This window comes from Vombatus ursinus, unplaced genomic scaffold (assembly GCF_900497805.2).
Source record: "Vombatus ursinus unplaced genomic scaffold, bare-nosed wombat genome assembly UNPS02015255.1, whole genome shotgun sequence".
Lineage (NCBI taxonomy): Eukaryota > Metazoa > Chordata > Mammalia > Diprotodontia > Vombatidae > Vombatus > Vombatus ursinus.
In genome coordinates, this window is record NW_020955033.1 from 13,426,088 (window position 1) to 13,450,073 (window position 23,986).

A 23,986-nucleotide genomic window follows, 5' to 3' on the forward strand; every position below is an offset into this window, starting at 1 on the left:
TTGGTGGATATAAAGAACAAATGAACTCTAAAATAGCCTTTACTGGGGCAGCTAGGTAGCGTAGTGGATAGAGCACCGCCCCTGAAGTCAGGAGGACCTCATTTCAAATCTGGCCTCATACCAAACACGTGACACTTACTAACTGTGTGACTCTGGGCAAGTCACTTAACCTCAATTGCCTAAAAAAAAAAGAAAAGAAAAAAATAGCCTTTACTGATCAGTTTTGTACCATTTTAATGCACCATGTATAATTTATGTGTAATTTCATTGTCTGTGTGTGTAGCCCATCCCTTTCTATCCTTCGGATGTCAAGGACCATGCTTTATCAAAACTTTGTATCTTCTTTAGCACCCACATGCTTTATGCAGTGAAGAAGGTTTATTGAATTGAATGACAGATCTTATATTGACAAAAGAAGTTGGCTCACCTCTGCTGAGGTTAGGAATTGGAGACTATACAACTACTTTTTGATATGTTATAGTGGGGATTACTTTTATGTATGGCTTGGACTATGTCTGCTGAGGTCCCTTTCTCACTCTCCTTCTGTGATTCTGTGAGAAGCTGTGTCACAGTGTACTAGTTTTGGAATCAGGAATATCTTGGTTCAAATTCTGCCTCTGACACTTGGTATCTATGTGGCTATAGGCAAGTTGCTTAACCATTCTAAAACTTTTTCCTCACTTGTAAAATGGAGATGGTAATATCTAACTCCCTAGCTCACAGGGCTCTATGATGGTTGAATATCTAAAGTGTTTTATAAACTAAAGTGCACTATAAATGGCAGTTAATTATTAATCAACCGTTCATATTATATATATTTTCTCAAAAACAATTTGAGTCATGCAGTATATGAAGTGTAACTTAATATTAGAGTTCATTTTTTTCTGAGAGAAAAAATGAATTATAGCTTTGGTCTTATATCATAGTAAATTTGCAATTGTATTGATATACTGGACTCTTGATTTTTAATCATTCAAGTAGTAGTAACCTTCTGTTTTATTTTGCCAGTACACATCAGAGGTCATTCCAGACACAATTAGGAAACAGCATTAGAAAAAGATATTAAATATGTAAAAAATTCAGGAAATCTTCTTTCTGAAAAAGCATGCTTTGCATTGCTATTACCAAGCCATGCAAGTTTAAAAAGGGAAGGCTGGTTTCTTGTAGAAGATCACATTAACTGACATCTGTAGAGCACTTTATGGTTTGCAAAGCAATTTGCATACATTATGTCATTTTATCCTTACAATAAACCTTCTAGGTCAAGGCTATAGTTATTATTCTCTCTATTATAAGCATTTATATAATGCCTACTATGTGCCAGACACCATGTTAAGCATTTTCCAAATATATCATGTGACCCTATGAGATAGGTACTGTTATTGTACCCATAGTTCACTTGAGGAAACTGAAGCAAACAGATGCTAAGTGACTTTCCTCAGAGTCACATAGCTTGTATGTGTCAGAGGCCAGCAATCTATTAACTGTCCCACCTAGCTGCTAAGATTAATTGGCTGTTGTTCAGATTATAGGCTTATCCTGTGGAGTGAAATGCTCTCATTTGTCAGACTTCAAGGCTGCCCCTCTTCAGGATTACTGTACTCTGAGGAGGCTGTGACTGCATAACTTGGTAGAGGGACAAGCAGGTCCTCCTAATTTAAAGATGCAGGTCTCCTGAGGATTGCTCTATTCTTAGCATGTATATCCAATGATAGTTTTTAAATAAGCTTTAAAACTATAGTTGTAAAATATAAAATCAGATGGTCTCATATCCTTAACGTACTTATGTTGGGTAGTGCATTTCATTACTGAGATGGTTTTTATGTCTTCAGCAACATATAGCAACATAGTGATAGATTACTATAACCATATTAATTTTGATATTTATTTAAAATAAGTGACCATAATTCTAATGATATTTTGTTTATATAGCTGTGTTATTTTCCACTCACTAATAAGTATTCCTCTCTTTTATTTAAGTCTAATAAAATATTTCTGTAAGCATATTTATGCCCCACTGTCTTCTTTCTCCTATAAAATTAAAGAAGATCTGAACAAGTTCTGTTAAAATAATAAAAATTATCACCAAGGCAACAAAAGTTTAGGTTATAAATTAGAAGAGTTAGAATAGATAAGTTTTCCAAGGTCTTATTAGGTTTTATAAAAATATCATAGATTCAGGGTTGGAAGGAACCTTAGAGGCCATTTACTTCAACCCCCTCATTTTACAGATACAGAAACTGAGACCCAGAAAGGCTACATGCCTTTTACAAGATCACACAAGGATTAAGTTTCAGGTCTGAGATTCTAACCAGATCCTTTGTGTCTACATCTGATCTTCTTTTTACTATACTGTATTGGAAATGGGCTTATCCTGTTTTACCTAAAAAGGTTTGTATGTAATTCCTGTGTTGAATTTTATAAATTTTTTGGATTAAAAAAATAGAATTGTTATTGAATGCAATTAGGGAAAATCTTTTTGTTTGGGAGAGCTAGAGAGAAAAACTTATGAATTATTGTAGTAAATCTTAATTAGTAAATATTCCGAGGAACAAGAATCTGTAGATTGGATAACAATATTTGAATGCCTTTATTGTAGATTATCTTAATGCTAATTTTTTTCTCATCATTGGTTAACTGGTACTTTTTTTGCTCTTTATATATAAATATTGTAATGAAAGGTAACATAATGGAAAGAACATTGCATTTAAAATTGTAGGACCTATGGGGCAGCTAGGTGGCGCAGTGGATAGAGCACTGGCCCTAAAGTCAGGAGGACCTGAATTCAAATGTGGCCTCAGACCAAACACTTGACACTTACTAGCTGCCTTTAAAAAAAAAAAATTGTAGGACCTGGATTCAGGCCCTGGTTCTGCCATTAACCATGTGACATAGGGTCAGTATCTCTAAGATCCTTTTCTAGCCTAACATTGCTTTGATTTTATATATTTTACACTATTGATTTTAAAATTTAAATCTATTTCAGTTTAAGAAAAACTTAGAAAAAGATATTACACTCGTAAAAATTAATGAAATTTTCTTTCAGAAAAAACATGCTTTACGTTGTTATTGCCAAGCCATGCAAGTTTACAAAGGGAAAGGCTGGTCTCTTGCAGAGGATCACATTAATTTCACTATTGGTCGTCAATCATTTACACTTCGACAGCTCGACAATGCAGTGTCTGCCTTTAAACACATTTTGATCAATGAGAGCAAACAACCTGCTGCTCAGCAAGGAGCCTTCCTCAGAGAATATCTTTACGTTTACAAGGTGAGTATTTCCTTATAGTAGGTGTTAAAAGAGTGTTGATACTTCGATATAAGTTGAAACCAATTTTAATAATATATCCAAATAAAAAGCCCTCTGTAACCATTTATAAGGTTGAGTTTTAAGTAAAAGGAGGAAAATAAGTGTGCTTTTTCCACAGGGGTATTTCTTAATCATTTAACCTTTTACTTCACACATATGGAAAAGGAACTGCGCTAAACATGAGTGTGGGTTGGACTGCCCCTATTTTAAGTAGCTCAGTATCTTTGAATATTTCTGGGACATTCTTGTGCCAGCAAAATGCAAGCTTCCTGAATGGGTTTTCTGATGGTCATGGCTAACCATCACAACTTCTACCTTGCTCTTGAGCTATCTACCTTTCCTTCTTTCTTCTCTCCTTTCTTCCCTTGATACTACTATTGCACAAAAGCAAGGGAGGGTACATGTTAGTAGAAGGATGTAACCATTAGTGTTTCTCCTTACCCTCTGCCTTGTGATGAGTTGTGGAATAACTCAGAAAAGCTTGTAGAAAGGGCAACAATGTTGCTGAGGTTTATTGATAGGAAAGTTATAATTTATTGTCATGCCTAAGTTGATAGTTTCTGAAGTTATTATATAGTTTAATTATATTTAATTATATTTTATATTAGAATTATAATTATATTTAATTAATTAATAATATTTAAACTGTCTATGATTTCATTGATACGGGTACTCCTTTGATTGATGCAGATTGAATCTTCTCCATATTTTAGTTTAAGGTGTGATGTTGCCCAAAAAACTCATTATCTGGTAAGCAGCTTTCTGATTATGAGCCAAATTGAACTTAGAAACGGTAACCTTCAGATCATACAACCTTTTTTTTGACCTGCAGTCAAAGTCTTTCCAGCTCGGTAAGGACCTGCTAGAAATTACATTTGGTTCATATTAAGAACCCAGTGTTATCACTTTCACACAATGAGGCTTAGTGTAGGATCTGAGTGGTAGAAGTATCTTAATATCCCTGTTTAATACGTATTTTATTTTCTTTAGTATTTTCAAGATAGTAATGAGTGAACATATTTTTTTTAAAAGTTGTTCTTTTCCCCTTTTAAAATTTTTTCCTCTTCTAGAATGTAAGTCAGTTGTCTCCAGATGGCCCTTTACCACAGCTTCCTTTACCGTATATTAACAGCTTGGCAACACGGGTTTTCTTTGGCCATGACAGAAGACCAGCAGAAGGTAAGTGAAATTATTATTTTTAACTATATTGTATCTTAGATATAACTCAAATATAAACACTTTGAACCAAATCTCAGCTTTTCTTGGATTGTCCCTAGTTTTCTTGCACAGACATTTCTTGCACAGACATAATAATTTTCATAATAAATAAAAATTTCATAAAGTGATTAAAAGTTTTTAAAAACAAAATCACATCAGCATCAGTCAACATTCATTTCTTTTGAGTAGTCATGTTCATATGCTCACTTGGGGGTCTTTTTTTTTTTTAGGTGAAAAGCAAGCAGCTACTCATATAAGTCTTGATCAGGAATATGATTCTGAATCTTCTCAGCAGTGGAGGGAACTTGAAGAGCAAGTTGTAGCTGTAATTAACAAAGGAATAATTCCATCAAATTTCCATCCAACACAATACTGTTTGAACAGCTATACAGATAATTCAAGATTTCCACTTGCAGTTGTAGAAGGTGATATATTTGAATTTTGCATTCTTTTTTTTTTTTTAACCTAAAGTTGACAAGTGGTTTTTTTCATATATGGGATTAGGAAACTAGCAGTTTTGAGGGCCAGATCATTTTTTTAATTATTTATTTTTTATTTTAATTATTTATTTTATTATTTTAATTAGTTATTTTTTTAATTATTTATTTTAATGGTGAAGAATTAAACCAAACCAGACCTGAACTGGTAAACTATTCACTGTTTATAAAATGTTCTTCAGTGTTGGCTTTTCTTTAATAGAACCAATAACTGTGGAAGTGGCTTTTAGAAACCCGTTGAAGGTTCCACTTTTGTTGACGGAATTATCTTTGCTTTGGAAATTCCAACCTAAAGGTTCAAATTCAAAGGATAATGAAGAAACAAAAGAACTAGTAAGTTATTAAAAGGTATTTGTAGTGAACGTTTCCACAATTATAATTTAGTAGATCGTCTAGTAATATTCAAACTTTGGACTTCTCATTGAATGGTACATATTTATTCTTAAGGGAGTCCTTAAAATAAGTTGTTGTTGAGTTGTTTTTCAGTTGTGTCTGACTCCTCGTGATCCCATTTGCGATTTTCTTGGCAAAGATATGGAAATGGTTTGCCATATCCTTCTCCTGCTTATTTTATAGACGAGAAACTGAGGCAAACAGGATTAAGTGACATACCCAGGGTTACATAGCTAGTAAGTGTCTGAGGCCAGATTTAAACAGATAAGTCTTCCTGACTCCAGGTCCAGTACTATATCCATTGTGCCACCTAGCTATGCTTAAAATATATTTTTGAGGAAGATATTGTTGCAGTGACTAATCATTCTGATCTAAATGGTTTACTTAAATTCTTCCTGCTGTTAACCAGTCTTTCATGGAAAATTATTCTCCATTCCAAATCTAGATATGTTAAATTAATGTAGTAGGACAAATTAGTTTCAATCAGAAAAGTATTCCACTTTTGCAATGCTGCCAGTGTTCAAGAAAAAGTTGAATTATTTTTAGTATAATTCCTTAAAAAGGTCAATAAGTTGCTAAAGACTTTGAAAATGTTCTATAAAAATAGTTGAAATAAAAATATTGGTGTTTTTAAAAGATGAATTTAATTTAGTTGGATTATTGATTTATGTGAAACTCTTAATTAGCATTTATTAAGCATCAGGTACTATACTAAGCATTGGGAATATAAAGAAAGGTAAAAGGCAGTCCCTGCTCTCAGAATGCTTACTGTCTAATTGGAGAGATCCTATGTAAACCACTATGTACAGACAAGATTTAAATCCCTGACAATAAGGGGGATTGGTAATGGCTTCCTGTAGAAGATGGGATTTTAGCTAGGATTTGAGGGAAGGCTACTAGGAGGCTAGTAAGCAATGATGAGGAGGGTGACTGTTCCAGACATAGGGGATATCCACTGAAAAAGCTGAGGTGAGAGTTGGAGTGTCTTGGTCAAGAAACAGCAAGAAGGTCAGCAATCACTGTGTCTTTGAATGCATGGTGGCAGGAGTGGGGGCAGGGTGGTTGGGGAAGTATAAATCATAAAACTGGGAAGGTACAAGGGACCGGGTTATGAAGTGCTTTATAATCCTCCAAAAGGATTTTATGTTTGATCTGAGATCTCCTAGAGTTTATTGAATTGAGGTGGGGGAGAGAGTTAAGAGGAGAGAGAGACATGAACAGACTTGTGCTTTAAAGATTACTTTGACAGCTGAGTGGAGGGTGGACTAGAGTGGGAAGAGATCAACCAGCTGACTATTGCAATAGTGTAGGTATGAAGTGAAGAAGGTCTGCCCTATGTTGGTATAAGAGTCAGAGAAAAGTAGGGGGTGTATATGAGAGATGTTCCAAAGGCAGAATTGATAGTCTTTAGCAGCTTATTAGATACAGGGTGATTGAGTGTGAAGAATTAAGGTTGACACCTACGTTGGAGACCTGGGTGACTGGGAAGATGGTAGTACCTTAATAATAATAGGGAAGTTTGGAAGAGGAGAAGTTTTTTGGGGAAAGTTAATGAGTTTGGTTTTGGATGTTTAAGACATGTGTGAGTCATCTCTAATGTTGACTGATTAAATGAAGCCATATAGTAAGTCCTTGAAACATTCCATAATAGAGTTTTCTTTAGTCATGAAATACCACTAGTAATAGATTATAATTATATATTTCCATGTTTTCTTATATTTCTTCAACTTTTCCACTGCATGCTAAACATTTTTCCTACAGTGGCCTCTGTTCTTTCACTCATGTTATTAAGGAAATTAGCATTCTGTCATATACTGACCACATTCTGAGAGGGTCAGAAGTCAGGTTCTACAGTGTCAATGTCCTAATGTAAGCTACTTTGACAAAAGCCTTTCATACCTGTGATATTTTGTTTCATTAGAATGTTTCTATTAAACATTGTGGTGGTTGTTCTGGGGAGCAGTTTGGAACTATGCCCAAAATGCTATAAAACTCTGCATACCCTTTGACCCAGCAATACCACTGTTTTCCAAAGAGATTTAAAAAAAGGTGGAGGGGGAGTGGAGAAGGAGAGGACCTATTTGTACAAACATATTTATATCAGCTGTTTTTGTGGTGGCAAAGAATTGGAAATTGAAGAGATGGCCCATCAATTGGGGAATGGCTGAACAAGTTGTGGTATATAATTGTGATTAAGTACTATTGTGCTATAAGAAATGACAAGCAGGATGATTTCAGAAAAGCTTGGAAACACTTACATGAAGTGATGCAAAGGAAAGTGAGCAGAATTAGGAAAACATTGTACACAATAACAGCAATATTATATGATGATCAACTGTGAGTGACATAGGTATTCTCAACAATGCAAAGATCCAAGAGAAATCTGAAGGACTTAAGATGAAAAACACTATCCACCTCCAGGGAATGAACTTAGGGAGTCAGAATGCAGATTGAAGCATACTATTTTTCACTTTTTTTGGGGGGGGAGAGGTCTGTTTTCTTTCACAACATGACTAATAAGGAAATATGTTCTGCATGATCACATATGTATAACTATGTCAAATTGCTTACCATTTTGGGGAGAAAACAGAGAGAATTTGTAACTCAAATTTTTTTTAAAAATTAATGTTAAAAATTGTTTTTACATACAATTGGGAAGAATAAAATATCATTAAAAAATAAATATTATGGTTGTTTTTCAGGTTACCTGTGGACATGAAATGATTGGAACTGAAGTTATATCAGAATTCTTAATTAATAGTGAGGAAATAAAAGTGGTAAATATTTGTCACATTTTCTAACATTTTACATTTTGTGTCTTACTGAAGTAATACTGTATACAAAAACAATCTGAACAAACTAGTTTATTTTGGATGGCTAATTTTTATGCTATATTATGTTTTCCTTATTTATACCTTGCTTATCACTATAATTCCTCATTGGATAGCTAGTAATATATTAAAACTGAAACTCTGGAGATAGAAAAAAAGAATTCTGTCTTATAGTAGAACCAGAATTGCTCAAGAGAACAAGTTTGTGATATTTTTGTTTGATAATTTCAAAATTATCCAAGTAAAGGGAATTTTGGATTTTTTTCTTGTGTGAATATATTTTCATGTCTGTATCTGATTATGGTTGAAGAAGATGTACTTTTTGTCTTGAATGAAAAGCAAAAATGAATTGCAGAATGAAATTGCAGAAAATTATTATTAAGCCACTAAAAATTATGCTTTTCTATAGTAAAAATTATTTGGTCTTAGAGTTTGTTTTCCTTCCTACTCTCCCCAAAATTAAGCTGTCCAGCTTTGTATTTTTTGCAGCATGATTATATATTTATTTGATAATTTTAACTAAGAAATTATAAGAATAAACAATAATAATAACTTGACATATCTCCACAGGCAAGGCTAAAGCTCTTTCCCCATCATATAGGGGAACTTCATATTCTGGGAGTTGTTTATAATCTCGGCACTATTCAGAGTTCAGTGGGGCTAGATGGTATTGGCTGTATTCCTGGATGTCATACAGGTAATAAAACGTTATCCTAATGAAAATAATCAAGTAAACATGGCTCATCTCATAGAATTTAGGTATGCCCTACATATTTTCCATTCATATTCAGATAAAGACATTTATTCAAATACATGAAAAAGACAAATTGAGTTTTAGTAAATTCCAACCCTTTAGTATATTCCAACCTTAATTTTTATTTTTTTTAAATACACATCATCTCTTTTTTTATATTTTCCCTTCTTAGGCTTATTTCATCTCTTTTTAGAACTCTCATTTATCTTTATTTTACCTCCTTTTCTTTTACATGGTCTACTACAGGTAAATTCTACTAGATCTTATTGAGCATTTCCATTGTTGTCAAATTCAGTTGATTCTGATTGAGATTTAAAACACTATCTATACATGGTTTACTTTTTTTTAACAAAAATAAAACATTCAGTATAAAGGAGGAAATAGTTCTAGACGTGATTGTTCTTTAGTATTTCAAGTGATGTAATTTCATCTCACTGTGGGTATTCTTCTTCTAACACTAATTTCTGTGCCTTAGCACCTGGGCAAGTTACTTGACCTCTCTCTCTCTATTTCCTCATTTGTAGAATAGGGATAATAGAACCTGTCTCACTAGGTTGTTCTGAGGAACAAATGAGATAACATATAAAGCATTTTACAAACCTTCAAGTTATATATAAATGCTCTGGGTCCCTAAGATATTTGCCTTCCACCTAACCTGGCTTGTTTTTGTTCAGATCTTCCATAGGATTTTGGAAGAGAGTGTGTGTGTGTGTGTGTGTGTGTGTGTGTGTGTGTGTGTGTGTGTGCAATCTTGGACTGTATGGAAGACCTTATATGTATTTTTCTTTGCTTTTCTTTACCATTGTCCCTCCTAGGGTACTTTTAGTGCTTTACTGCTGTGTGAATGGGGATTCTGAACTCCTCTAGGTCCTATTATATGCTGCCATCTTTTCACAGTTTCATGTATTTATATTTGATTTTAGGAGGTATCATCTGAGTGTTTATTTCAAGTGTGATTTCATAATTTTTTGATCGAAGGTTTTACTTCCAGGGAATCTGAAACTCACTACTTTACCTCTTCTTTTGAAACCTTCTACACAATAAGGATATACTTAAAGGCTGACTGAAGCAGAAAAAATATATACACATTACTATATTACTGTATATACTGCATATTAACATCATGCTCTAGAAAGATACTTTCTCCCCCTTAAGTATGATTTAAATATGTGATTGTCAGAGGACTTCTAGTTACAAGCTATATGGAGTCAAGGATCTGAGTTCAAATTCCTGCTCTGATACTTACATAGATTTATGCTGGTAATTTAATTTCTGGGCCTCAGTTTTCTCATCTGTAAAATGAGGGCAATCAGACTATATGACTGCTGATGTCCCTTGTAGCTCCATAGTTATCAGTAATCCAAAGTAATTGCAGAGCCGTAGTGAAATAAATAATCATTAAAATGTGTTTTCTTTGATGTCCTTTGCCTTTGTTTCATATTTGTTTTGTACATATTTCCCTTCCCCTTTCCTTGTAACAGATTAAAATAAAGAGAAAATACAGTTTACAAAACTAACCAACACATTGACTGTATTCAACTGTTTCATAGAATAGTTCTCTCTCGTTCTCCCTCCTAATCCCCATGAAGGGATATAAGACAAATAATTAAGCAGCATACTATTATTGGTAATAGTAGACTTAAAAATAAGACATGCTAAATGAATGCCAACTAATCTATACTCTTTGATTTCAGTGTTGATTTTTTTTTTCCAGGAAAACATCCTTCTAACATAATGTCAGTAAGAGGACGACAGGATTTAGAAATTCAAGGTCCTCGACTTAATAACACAAAAGAAGAGAAAACATCTATTAAGTATGGTCCTGATCGCCGTTTAGATCCCATTATTACTGAAGAAATGCCATTATTGGAGGTATGGATTGATTATTCAGCAATGAGTATTAAAAACAGTACTACTTACAAAGGGTTGATTTGTTAAAATAAGCATGCAGAATGACCCTAGTGATACCTGGCACTCAAAATGTTGTGTTTGAATTATTAACAGAAATTGAATATATAGGTAGTGGTAAGCTATTGATATTCATATCAGGTTTACCATCTCTTTGAGACAGATGAGTATGGGAAAGGTTGAGTTGAAGTTTTCCAGGTCAGTTAAAAAAGTTGATAAGTGATGTACAATTATTTTTCTTTTGGTCTTGAACCTTCCCACTGATTGCTTAGGTTTCTTTGGTTTTGATCCTTAGTTCCATCCATTCCTTTTACAGTTTCTCAGTTTTTCAACTTAGTTTATAAAAGTGACTCAAACTGCATGTTTCTTTCAGTGAGTGATGAATCTCCTTTATAGCTGGATTGAGCTTTACTTATGTTATCTATAGAACAGAGTTTACTTTCTAGGCTAGCTGCATCATCATCATCTGCATCATGGATACATCGTATCCATGTTTTGTATAACGTAAGGCTTGAAATAAGAACGTTGAACAACTTGTCTTCTAAACTTTAATAAATTTGATTTTAAATGCCATTTATGGATTGTTTCTATCTTAACTGTGAAAGCTTGAATTCATGAAGAATATGTGAAGAATACCTTACATAAAAATTAAGCATCCCTGATAGATAGGTATCATATAGAATAGAATTCTAAAATTTCCTCACTTAGAAGTTACATATGTAAATGAAATCACAGGCCTAGTCCTAATTCTTGTTCCTTATGAGGGTATACCAATTCTAAGAAATTATGTACTGTATTGTAATTTATCATTTTGGCAAGTTAGCTATAGTAAGATGTACCTGATATGTAAAAGATAGAGATTGGGACTAGACTTCTAATTTCATGTGAAGAGAATGTCTAGATGAGGAAACTCTCTGCTAATGCAAGTTGGCACCTCTTCAACTTGTAGCTTTGGAGTGCTGCTTTGAGCATTAAAATGTTAAGTTACTTGTCCAGGGCCACTTGTCATAGGCAAAACTTGAAACTAGGACTCCTGGGCTCATGCTCTTTCTGGAATGCTGCGTTGAGTGTAAGCAAAGGATATATTTTTTTTCCTACATTTTTTCTATATAACTTGTAATTGAGAAAACATCTATTCTTGTCAGTTATAACATAAAAAGAATCAAAGATCTTTAACAACTAGAAAGCCATTTAAAATATGGAAATACTGGTAAAAGTGAAAGAAAGTAATTTTTGTATTAGTAGAAAATATTTTCTGCTAATACCTCCCAATTCCCACCCGTTACTTAGTTTATTTGTTAGATGAATGTAATGTTGATCTTTTCATCTCCATTTTAATTTGGATACTTTAAATTCTAAGTATACTCTGTATAGCTTCCCTATCAGGGACATTTACAAACTTTGAAAAATTTGCAAAGGTTGGAAGAGGGCTCAAGACACAGAGTATAGGAAAACATTCTTTTGTGTGGTTAATTTTAAGTTTCATATCCATTAAGAGGATAGATTTTTAGAAAATCTCCCACATCTTATTAAATTTTAGTCATCCAGATAATATTGAAAATAGAGAAAAAATTATTAAAACTGAAACTTAATATCTGTGGGAAATGGGGAGAGGAGTTTGCAATGCCCCATTTCTGTCCCTATTTTGAAAACAACGAAAGATATAATAACACACTTCTGGATAGAATTGGCTCCTCCAGAGATTAGTATCCGGATTGACCTCATTTGTCATTTTGTTAAATGATTTTGGACGGTGACTACACAAGGAATTCTCCAAGTTTGCTGTTATCATTAAATTATGGTAGTGAAATACCAAGCTTCTAGGAACAAACTGTAAGACAATCTAATAAAGTTTTGTGAGTAAACAAAAAAAAAGGCAGATGAACTATAGTTCAAGGTTAAGGAAATATGCTCAAAAAAAATAGCATGAAAGCATAATTATGTAACAGTGGAATCTATCTGAAAAGGGCTTCGTCTCAGGACCTTGATAAAAGACATGAGAAATTTTATGGACTCTAAAAGACTGTGATTCAATAGTCATATGGGCCAGAAAGACCAAAATTCTGAGTACCATTAAGCAGGACAACAAAATTCATATAGAAAAAATATATCGTGTCTGTATCTGAAATACTGTATAGGCTTCTAGTTACTTTCCATCTATAAAGATCATAAAGCTATGAAAGTCCAGAGAAAGGACACAAAAATAGTCAAAATGAGGTTGCTGTATTAGCAATCTCTAAATCAGTATTCTTTAGGTTGTAAAGATTATATTTCAGATGGAGTACAGGTACAATTTATCATAAACATGATGAGGAGCAGTGAAGCATAGGGAAGAGAAGGCTGGCACAGCATCAGAAAGACCTGAGTATCTAGGCAAGTTATGTAACCTTTTGGTGATTCAACTTTATAGAAGACTCTAAGGTACAGAACATTTATATCTGTGGTAAGAACATCCACATAGGAAGTTCTTAACACCAATAAAATCACCAGACTGGACCACATACATAAAAAAACAGTGGAATAGGGTAAAAAGGTCTCATTCACCATATCTTAAAATATATGAGATTTGGTTCTTAAAAACAGAAAGGAAGCTGGGCTTGGGGGCACATGCCAATGATCCCAGCTCCCAGGGAGGCTGAGAGATCTCTTGAGCTTGGGAGTTTCTAGCTGTATTGGACTACTCCAGGAAAGAAATGCCCATTAGATATCCACACTAAGTGTGACATTAGTGAGGACCCCTCCTCATCCCCACCCCAGAATAGGGGGCCACCAGGTTGCCTAAGGAGGGAACCAGCCCAGGTCAGAAATGGAAAAGGCCAAAGCAATGGGGCTGTGAGTTACCCCTACCTTTCCGGGATGGGCAAGGTAGGCAAACATCCTGTTGGAAGGAAGGAAAGAGGGAAGAGGGATGAAAAGAAAGGAAGAAGTGAAGAAGTTAAGGAGGGAGGGGGAGAAAGAGAGAACGTGAAAGAGGGAAAAAGAAAGGAGGTTAGTTTAAGACAAATCAAGGAAGTAGTTATGCAGAAGACCTTTTCCATCTGTAATTCAATGTGTCATGCCCATGTTATTGGAAGGCCTGGAATATTTCAGAATGAATTATTTAGGAATAAATATGACACAGCTGTTAGTCTTTAAAGAGCAACATTTCTGTAATTTGATTAAGGTTGATAACTGATAACAGAGAGAAGGCTGAGCTGCTCACTTGTTACTTTGCATGTTTTTTTCTGCCATGTAGAACAAATCTTGTACCACAGACAACAGCACAAAAGAAATAAATAGGGAGTTGATGACAAATGTGAGTAAGGGAATAGAAATGAGCACCTAGCTGCCCATGATGAATTTAGGTCATTTGGCTCAGATAAATTACATCCTTTGGTACTGAAAGATCTGGAAGCTGTGATTGTCGGGCCACTTGCAGTGATATTTGAAAGATCATGGAAAATGGGAGAGGCATCACAAGATTAGAGAAGGGCAAATATTGTCCTGATTTTCAAAAAAGAGAAGATAATACTTTTCACTATAGGCCAGTGACCTTGACTTCAGTATCTGGGCATATTTTAGAACTGATCATGAAAAAGGAGGTTGGCAGACATTGAGAAAAGAAAGTAGTGATTACAAAAAACCAGGACAGCTTTATCCAGAATGCAGATTGCCAGACTAACCTCGTTCCCTTTTTTGACAAGATTACTAAAATAGAAGATGAGAGAAATGCTGTGGTGTAGTTTACCTAGATTTTAGCAAAGCTTTCTAATAAAATAGGCCATACTACTCTTTTGGAGATATAGATTAGACAAGAATACAGTTAATTCATGTAAGAACTGGTTAGATAGGCTCAAAAAATAGCTAATGGCTCAGTGTTAACCTGGCAGTTCTCCAGTAGAAGAGGCAATCTGTCTGTGGCACTGTGATATTCAACTTTTTAAAGCATTGAACTTAACAAACACCAAATAAAATGGGCATTTCCATGTACCTAGTGTAACAAGAAAGATGCTTGTACATAAAATTGCAAATCTCTATTATGTACAGTTTGCTTTTCTTTTAAATATGTAAATAAATTCAATATGTAGCTTTTAAAGTTGTCTCACTTATCTGTGATTCTTTCTGGCCTTCTCTTTCTCTTTCCCCCCAATTATCAAGCATTTTCCTTCCCTCTTACCTCTCCCTATTCACTGAAAAGAAATATTGAAAGAAAGAAGAAATACGGAATCCTTGGATCATAAGCAGGTTGTGACAAAATAAATTCTCACTTTGGCCATGTCCAAAAATATGTTTTTTATTTTGCATTGGTCCATCAACTCTCCTTCATGAGGTAGGCAGCATTCTTTTCAGTTCTCTGCAATTGTGGTTGATCATTGCACATGTGGTCTCAAGGATGCAGGTTCCCCACCCCTGGGGTAGAACATTGGGCTGAATGTAATAAGCTGAAATTCAGTAGGGATAAATTTAAAGTCTTACACTTGGGTACCAAAAAATTCATCTTCACAGTCCTTGATGTGGCATACATTGTTAGACAACAGTTAGGAAAAATATGCTGGGAACTCAGGTGACTTGGGAGCTTACTATTGGTAGTATAATGTTGCCGCCCAAAAAAACATAATCTTTGGCTATATTAAGAGGAATAATTTCCAGGAATAGGGAATACTCATCTAGAGTATTGTTTTCAGTTTTGGGTGCCTCACTTTAAGAAGGTTTATGATAAACTGAAAAATATCCAGAGGAGGGCAGTCATGCTGAAGGACCTTGAGTCTATGTCACATGAGGACCAGTTGAAGGAATTGGACGTGGTTAGCCTGGAGAAGAGAGGATGTAAGAAGCAGGAGGGAGAAGACTGGAGGAAATGAAAGCTATGGCTGTAAGGCAGCTAGCTGGTGGCACAGTGAATACAGCACTGGGCCTGGAGTCAGGAAATCCTCAGTTCACATTCATCCTCAGACACTTACTGTGTGACCCTGGGTAAGTCACTTAATTTCACTTATCTTCAGTTTCCTCAGTTGTAAAATGGGAATAATGATAATACAATGATACTACATCACAAGGTTATTGTGAGGATCAAATGAGATGATATTTGTAAAAAGTGCTTAGTACAGAGCCTCACATCTGATAGGTGTTATAGAAATGTTTATTCTTCCCTCTGTTCAAGTCTGTGGAGGCCTATCATGTGGAAGTGGAATTTGATTTGTTCTGCGTGGCTACCAAGGGCTGAACTAGGAGCAATGGGTAGAAGTTGTGAAGAGGCCAATTTAGGCATAATAACAAGAAAAATTTCCTAACAATTAGAGCTGTCCATGCCTTGAGAAATAGTAGGTTCCCCACTTTGGAGATATTCAGGTAGAAGTTGGATGACCATTTGCTGGTTGTATTGTAGTAGGCATTCCTTATGTGTTTGGATTGGAGTAGATGCAGCCAGATGTACAGCGGATAGAGCTCTGGGCCTGGAGTCCAAGAGATCTAGGTTCATATCCAGCCTCAGACTTTTAATAGCTGTATGACCCTGGACAAGTCACTTAACCTCTGTCTTTGCTTAATTGTAAAAGGGATAGCACCCTTTAGAAAAAGAATAGCACCTACTTTATGGAGTCATTATGAAGATCAAATGAGAACATTTGTAAAGTGCTTAGCACAGTGCCTAGAACATAATAGACACTTAATAAATGCTTATCTCCCTACACACAACACACACACACACACACATATACACACACCCACCCACATATACCTCTTGAAGTAGTTGGGCCACTGAAGTCTCTTACTGCTCCTCAAATTCTGTGATTCAGTGACCTATTCACACCACCCCTGTCATCTTATCCTTCCCTCTTTTGTCTGACAATCCATTTCCTTAATGCTTGTCAAAGTGTCTTTATTTCTGAGTTACTTTTGAGCCACCTCCGTTTTAGTTGGTACAGTTGTTAGAATACCCAGACTACTGAATTAGTGGTCTTCATAAATATGTTGATTGATTGACAAGTTTACCTCTTTTGGAGACTCATGAGGAGGACCTGTTCTTTTGGAAGGAGCCTAATGACTTTATTACTGATTTTTTGATGAGATTAATGGAGGGATTACTGGGGGGGGGACGACACACACTGGAACTTTAGCTTTATAAATACCCAGAATGGTGATTACACTAAATTATTGCATAACTGTGTTCTGTAATAATGCTGACCATACCTTAATTTTTAAAAAATGCAGTCTTAAACATAAAGGCATTTTAAAACTTCCAGGAATAATTCCACTGGAGGTTTCAGAAATCATTCAAGAATAGAAGTGTCTACAGAGAGTTTTACCAAAACATCTTTTTCTTTTAACTTTGTTCCTCTGCTAGTTTTCCTTGTTGGTTCTCTGCCTTTCCTTACTATAACAGTTGAGTGCCTTCTGAAAGTCCCTTATTAGTAGGTCATTATGATATTCTGTTTTTATATATGTGTGTGTGTATCTATATATACATATGTATACACACACACACACACATATATTCATATAAAAACACATTTTTCCCTTTTCCCTTGTGCTAAAATAAAGGAAACATCATCTTGCCCACCATCCCCATATTACCAATGTATAAATAATAAATATTTGAAGTATTTTTTCTTTTCAGTTGAGGTGTGATATAGGATGAGAAATTGGAAGTTGTTGAGTAAATACATCACTAGTTTTTACATACAGTGGTATAACTATGCTTGCACTGACTAGAGGTCAAAGTATGATTATAATTTCTAAAGTTCCAAAAAGATACATGGTCCATGGGCTGCATACTGCCTACCACACTCTGGAGGGAGGTTTGAACTAGATTAAAATGCATGTGGGGAATATTTAAGAAATAAAAGTACAGTAAAACAAAGTTGATGTTAAATATGTGGTTTTCTAAGATAATATAAGACCCACAGGGATCCTTATATATGGTTTAGTGGCTGTTGTTTCTATTTGGGTTAGGCACCACTGCTATTGAATTCCCTCTTATTATCCCTTTCTTGCCAGCCTGTCAGACTGTACCTATTGTTAGGGTAGTCAGAATTTCATTTTCTTGAGATTTATTCCCAAACAAAATATTCTTAAATATGCCACTGAATTGTAGATATAACTTTATAATTAATTTGCCTGCAAAGACAGTTTCCTTGTTTTGATTATGATTAATGAAGTGCTTATAAAAAGTCTTGCTAAATGTATTTTTGTTAAAAAGTACAGACTCAAAAGAAAAATAGGAAAACTATTCTATATGTCAGCCATACTAATCAATATTGTTTTAGACTATTTAAATAACTAGACAATATGAGGGTGGATTATTGTTGTGGTGTAGGAAGTGATTAATTGATGGACTTAGAAAAATATGGAAAGACTTGGACTTATAAAAGAAGATGTTGTCCACCCTCAGAGAAATAGAGGACAGACAAGTATGGTATGGTCCTACGTAGATGCATATGAATGTATATGTCTATATATGATTATGATTATAGGTACCTCTGTGTGTGTGTGTGTGTGTGTGTATTTAATTGTAGCCTTCAGGATGGGGGGGGAGAGGAAGGGGAGAAAAAGAACAAAGTAAAAAGTGTGCAGCAAAGAATAAAAGAAAATTTACAAGGAAGCAAAGGAAAGATGGACAGCTCTGAACACGATGTGTAGTATTTACAGGCTTTCTTGAAATTGAAATTTATTATTGAAAATTATTATTGAATCCTCTCTTATGTTCTGCCATGCACATGGCAATGCTTTTTTTTCTTATTTTGTATTTAAGTTTATAATCTGTTTTTTTCTTATTGTGTACTTAAGTTTCAGTATTTTAAGTTTAAAATAAATTAATTTTTTTAAAAAAGTAGAGACTCAGCTGTAGAAAGAAGTTCAAGAAATATTTGATAGCCAAAATAATAATTTTTTCCTCCCCCAATGCAGGTGTTCTTTATAAATTTTCCTACAGGACTTCTTTGTGGGGAAATCCGAAAAGCATATGTTGAATTTGTCAACGTCAGCAAGTGTCCTCTTACTGGATTGAAGGTTGTTTCTAAACGTCCAGAGTTTTTTACTTTTGGTGGTAATACTGAGGCTCTCACACCTCTGAGCCCCTCGGCATCTGAGAACTGTAGTGCTTACAAGACTGTTGTGGCAGATTCTACCTCTGGGGCTACTGCCCTCACATCATCAGCTTCCTCGGTAGACTTTGGCTTAGGAAGTCAGCCAGAAGTTATTCATGTGCCCCTTCCTGACTCTGTTCTTCTACCTGGGGCTTCGGTCCAGCTGCCTATGTGGTTACGTGGACCAGATGAAGAAGGTGTTCATGAAATAAACTTTTTGTTTTATTATGAAAGTATTAAAAAGCAGTCTAACATCTGGTGAGTATTTTTAAATTTTTCTAAGATAAACTTCCATTTTTAATGTGTTTTTTAAAATGTGCATATTATTAATATACTACCATTTTCAAAAGGAAAACAATCACCCCTCTTCTTTACTATACATAATGTTTATGCCTCAGGTTGTGCCTAATATCTCTGAACTGCCTGGCTGCAAGATTTGACAGAGGTGGACTCTAATCTCTAAGACCACTTCCAGCTCCAAAATGCAATGATTCTGATATGGCCAAAGGTTCCATAAATTTCCAGGTGACCACTGTGTCAACCCAGTGTAATTGGATATCGTTCATACTTGAAGAAGCTATTTAACCCATCATCAGGAGGGTGTGTGCTTTGACATTATTTTCTTCCTTTAGTGGATTTAATTATGTGCCTATCCGTTCACTGTTTCACACAGAACCTTTTGTAACCAGTATATACATTTCCAAAATTGCCGACTCATATTACAATTTATTTTATGTCATGGGACAGAATGAAGCTAATTAATTAGCTCACATGAAGGATTGCTTATCTTGGTCATAATTCAGCATATAGCACAGCAGAATCCTATTTGTGTAATGGCTGTTTCAGGAAAATATTTGAAAATGACTTTCTTTTCTATGTTTACTTTAATAGAGCTTTTGAAATATTTTATAGGGCAGTTTCAGACCATAAAAAAAAACAAAACTGGTTTGTTTTAGTCAACACTGACAATTAAATGTCAAACAAGAGACTTATTCAATGGACCCTTTCTATCAGTGCTTATCATAAACACCTTAGGAAATAAGGGCAAGCAGTGTGTAGCATGAATGAAATGATAACAGATTTGGGGCAGAAATGATGGTCCAAATTTCAGGATAATTCACAAAGCTGAATTAAAAATTGACTTTCCTGGGTTATTTCAAAATATAACCACCATTTATAATGTTGACTTGTAGAACTAATTTTTCAGTAGAAATAAACATCTGACATATAAGTGGACTTTTAGAACAGAACTAAAAGACATAATTTATTTGAACAATCAATTCCTGAAATGATTGTAATTTTTACATTTTACTAGTAAAAAATTTTTTTGGTCAAGAGTGTCACCATTTGAAAAAATTGGCTCAGTTCTCCTTTTGGAAGTGAATGAGTTTAAATGTTAACAAGAAAAAATAAGTCAATCTACTTTTGAAATACCATGACTTCTATTTAAGTCATTAGTAGTATATGACTTTTTTAATTAGTTAGAAATAAGCAAAATTAAAAATTAAAATATAAACATATATTCCTCTAAAGTTTGCAGAGCACTTTTACATAAATCTCAGTTCTTCAAATAACTGTGAAATCAGTCCTGTTGGTGTCCCCATTTTCCAAGGAGGAAATTGACAAGTAACTTGCTCAGAGTTCACAAAGCTGTTTAGAGTCTGAGGTCATTCTTCTCTGCTGGAGTATATCAGTGAGCCTATCTGTGTTACTTAGGGGTTTTTCAGGGTTTGGTTACCAAAGGGAATAGAAACTTTAACTAGCAACCAAGATTTCATTTATAAAGAATTTTTTTTAATTAATTTATTTTGAATTGTCAACAATCACTTCCATAAGCTTTTGAGTTTTAAATTTTTCTCCCCCTCCTTTCCTATCTCCTTCCCCAAGACAGCGTGCAATCTGATATAAGCTATACATATACATTCCTATTAAACATTTTCACATTAGTGATGTTGTAAGTAAGAATTAGAATCAATAGGAGGAACCACCAGAAAGAGGAAACAAAAACACAACAGAAGAAAAAAATAGCAAATAATATGCTTCGATCTGCATTCAAACTCCATAGTTCTTTCTTCTTTGTGGATAGCACTTTCCATCACGAGGCCTTTGGAGATGTCTTAGATCCTTGTATTGCTGAGAAGGGTTAAGTTTATCAATATTAGTCATCGCACAACGTGGCTGTTTACAATGTTCTCCTGGTTCTGCTCACTTCACTAAGCATCAGACCATACAAGTCTTTCTAGGTTTTTCTGAATTCAGCCTGTTCATCATTTCTTATAAAGAATTTGTTAAAAAAAAAAAAAAAAGAATTTACATTTAAGGTTAACTATTCAGAACTGTAGCTAACCTATCAATTTAAACTGAGAAATATTCCTTCTATAATTTCTTCATCCTTCTTCAAAGAAACAAAACATTTGAAGTGATGTTAATTGCTGATTGTAGCCTTAACCTTATTTAGAAGTAAAAATAACTTTGTTTATTGTCAGCAGATTTACTCAGACCTAGGTGGGCAATTCTCTGTAGCTCTGGAATATTTAGTTACCTGTTTTCAGGATGATTTAGGAACAAATCACATTTTCTGACTAAGATATAAACAATTATTAAACCATGCATAGCATGTATTCCTACATATCAAATTCATTTCTACAAACATTTTTATGCCAAGCACTGTACTAGGTGCTGGAGATTCAGAGAATAGTTTCTACACTCAAGGAGGTTACATTCTTTTAAGGGAGATAGCATGTATATATTTAAGTATAAACAGAGTAAGTACTAACAAAATACAAGATATAATTAGGGGAGGGAGAGTGGTAGAGAGTTGAGATCAGAAATGTTTTTTGTTTTTTTTTTTGTTTTGTTGGTTTTTTTTAGTTGTTAGGCAATTGGGGTTAGGTGACTTGCCCAGGGTCACACAGCTTGTAAGTGTCAAGTGTTGGTCTGAGGCCGGATTTGAACTCAGGTTCTCCTGAATGCAGGACCGGTGCTCTATCCACTGTGCCACCTAGCTGCCCCTGAGATCAGAAATGTTTTATGTGGCAGGTGGTACTTGATCTGAGTCTTGAAGGAATTATGGAAATTTCTTTTGGGAAGCAATTAATTGTAATGGATAAAGAAGACAGTAGTTTTACATGAAGGAGAAAATACAGGTCAGGAATTTCAAAAGGAGAGGACTGCATGTGGGGAATTATGAAAAAATTGACTTCCTCCTAGCAAAAGGTATATAATTTATTTTATCTAGAGAGTTTAAAAGAGGGACAGTTGGTGTGGAGGTCCCAAAAGCCATGCTTAGAAGTCTAAAGTTTGATGCGGTGGCTGTTTTAGAGTAAGGATTAATGTGGGAGTGTGGGGAGATATAGATGCTATTAGAACAATATATCTGAACAGCTGTATGTGGATGCTAATTGTATACAGGCTAGATGTCTAAGCTAAAGGATTACAATAGGGAATAAATGGATATAAAAAGTTTTAAATGTATAGGAAGGAACCATTGACCACTGAGTTAAGAGCCAGTTGTGAAAGGAAAGCATCAGATGTAGGATCATAGTTCTAGAACCGATGGTGACCTCAGAGGCCATCAAGTTCAACTCTGTTATTTTTCAGATGAGTAAAATGAGACAGGAATTCAAAGTGATTTTTCCAAAGTTATACAGGTAGTGGTGGAGGTGGGATTCTAAATTGGCTTCTGACTGCAGAGCGTTGCTCAGACTAGGGGGAGCTTTTTGGAATAGGTTGAACACTTGGGTCAAGAAGTCTTCTGGTGTCACTATTTTTACCACTCATTTGGCATTTGCTACATACGGCATTCATTCATTCATTCATTCATTCATTTATTTATTTAATGTCACTTGATCATAGGACTCTAGATTTAGAGATGGAAGGGGCCCTAAGGGTCATGTAAGGCCCAGAAAGGGGACATGACTTGTGAAAGGTCACACAAATAGTAAAGGGCAGAGTAAGGAATTGGTCTCACGTGTCTGACTCTAAAGCCAGAACTCTTTATCCTCTCTGACTATATTTATTTCAACAGTATTGATTATTTGACCTCCATATTACAAAGCATTGTACTGGTTGCTGTAGCAGATACAAGAATAACTAAGGCTTGTTTCCTATCCTCAAGGAGCTCATAATTTTAACTGCCTTATATTAGTTATTTATATATAAGTACCATACAAATAGTAGAAGTAGAGAACTATAGAAAAGAGAGAGAGGATGGTATGATGAGGAAAGGCTTCCTGGAGGTGATATTTAATCTTAATTTAATTTAAGACTGAATAGGGTTTCTCTGTCTCTCTCTTTGTAAAGTTTCATTGATGTCTTTTGTTTTACTATCATAGTCATTTTATATACCTTAAACTGAACCTTTAAACTAAAATTTAAAAATATATACATTAAACCCATACGCTCTTCAGTGAGCTTTCCATTAAGAAAAAAAGTTAAGCAAAACTAATTGCCCAGTTAATCAAGTAGACTTTCAATATGTAGGAACGGTTACAGGGACAACGCATTGCAGGTAAAGACAACAGCACGTGCAAAAGCTTAGAGAAAAAAAATCAGGGAAAGCCCATGGCACACTCAGAGACTGATGGTTGTAGTGTAGTGCGTAAGGAGAGAGGGATGGAATGAGGCCTGTGACCTGGCAGGGAGGTGAAGTCAAGATAACAGCCAACCTTCAAGTCCGACTAATAAATTTGGGCTTTATTCATTAAGCATTTGGTAGGCTTTAGATTTTTTTTTTTTAAGCAGGGAAGTGGCATGATCAAAGCAGTGCTGTAGGAAAATGAATCTTGAAGTACTGCAATCAGAATTGATCAGACATGAGAAAAACAGGTGACTAGGAGACTAGTTAGAATGTTAGAGCATCATTATAATATTCTAGGTGCAAGGTAATAATAGCTGGCACTTGTATTTTAAGGTGTGCAAAATAGATAATTTATCCGTGTGCGTGCGTGTGTGTGTGTGTGTCTATCACTTTCTGAGGAAGGTGCTATTATTTCTGTTTCATACGTGAGGAA

The 23,986-nt window shown here is 34.8% G+C and overlaps 1 protein-coding gene across 4 annotated transcripts in view; it reads left to right on the top strand.

Annotated features, from left to right (window-relative positions):
* Positions 1–23,986, top strand: part of LOC114031804 (trafficking protein particle complex subunit 8) — a 135,806-nt gene that overhangs the window by 70,281 nt on the left and 41,539 nt on the right. For all 4 annotated transcript variants that reach the window (XM_027846943.1, XM_027846944.1, XM_027846946.1 and 1 more), the window contains 8 exons: positions 3,047–3,271; positions 4,381–4,489; positions 4,759–4,953; positions 5,228–5,358; positions 8,121–8,195; positions 8,820–8,946; positions 10,718–10,875; positions 18,796–19,232. In XM_027846943.1, coding sequence (XP_027702744.1) covers positions 3,047–3,271; positions 4,381–4,489; positions 4,759–4,953; positions 5,228–5,358; positions 8,121–8,195; positions 8,820–8,946; positions 10,718–10,875; positions 18,796–19,232 — 1,457 coding nt within the window. The remainder of the gene's footprint in view (positions 1–3,046; positions 3,272–4,380; positions 4,490–4,758; positions 4,954–5,227; positions 5,359–8,120; positions 8,196–8,819; positions 8,947–10,717; positions 10,876–18,795; positions 19,233–23,986) is intronic.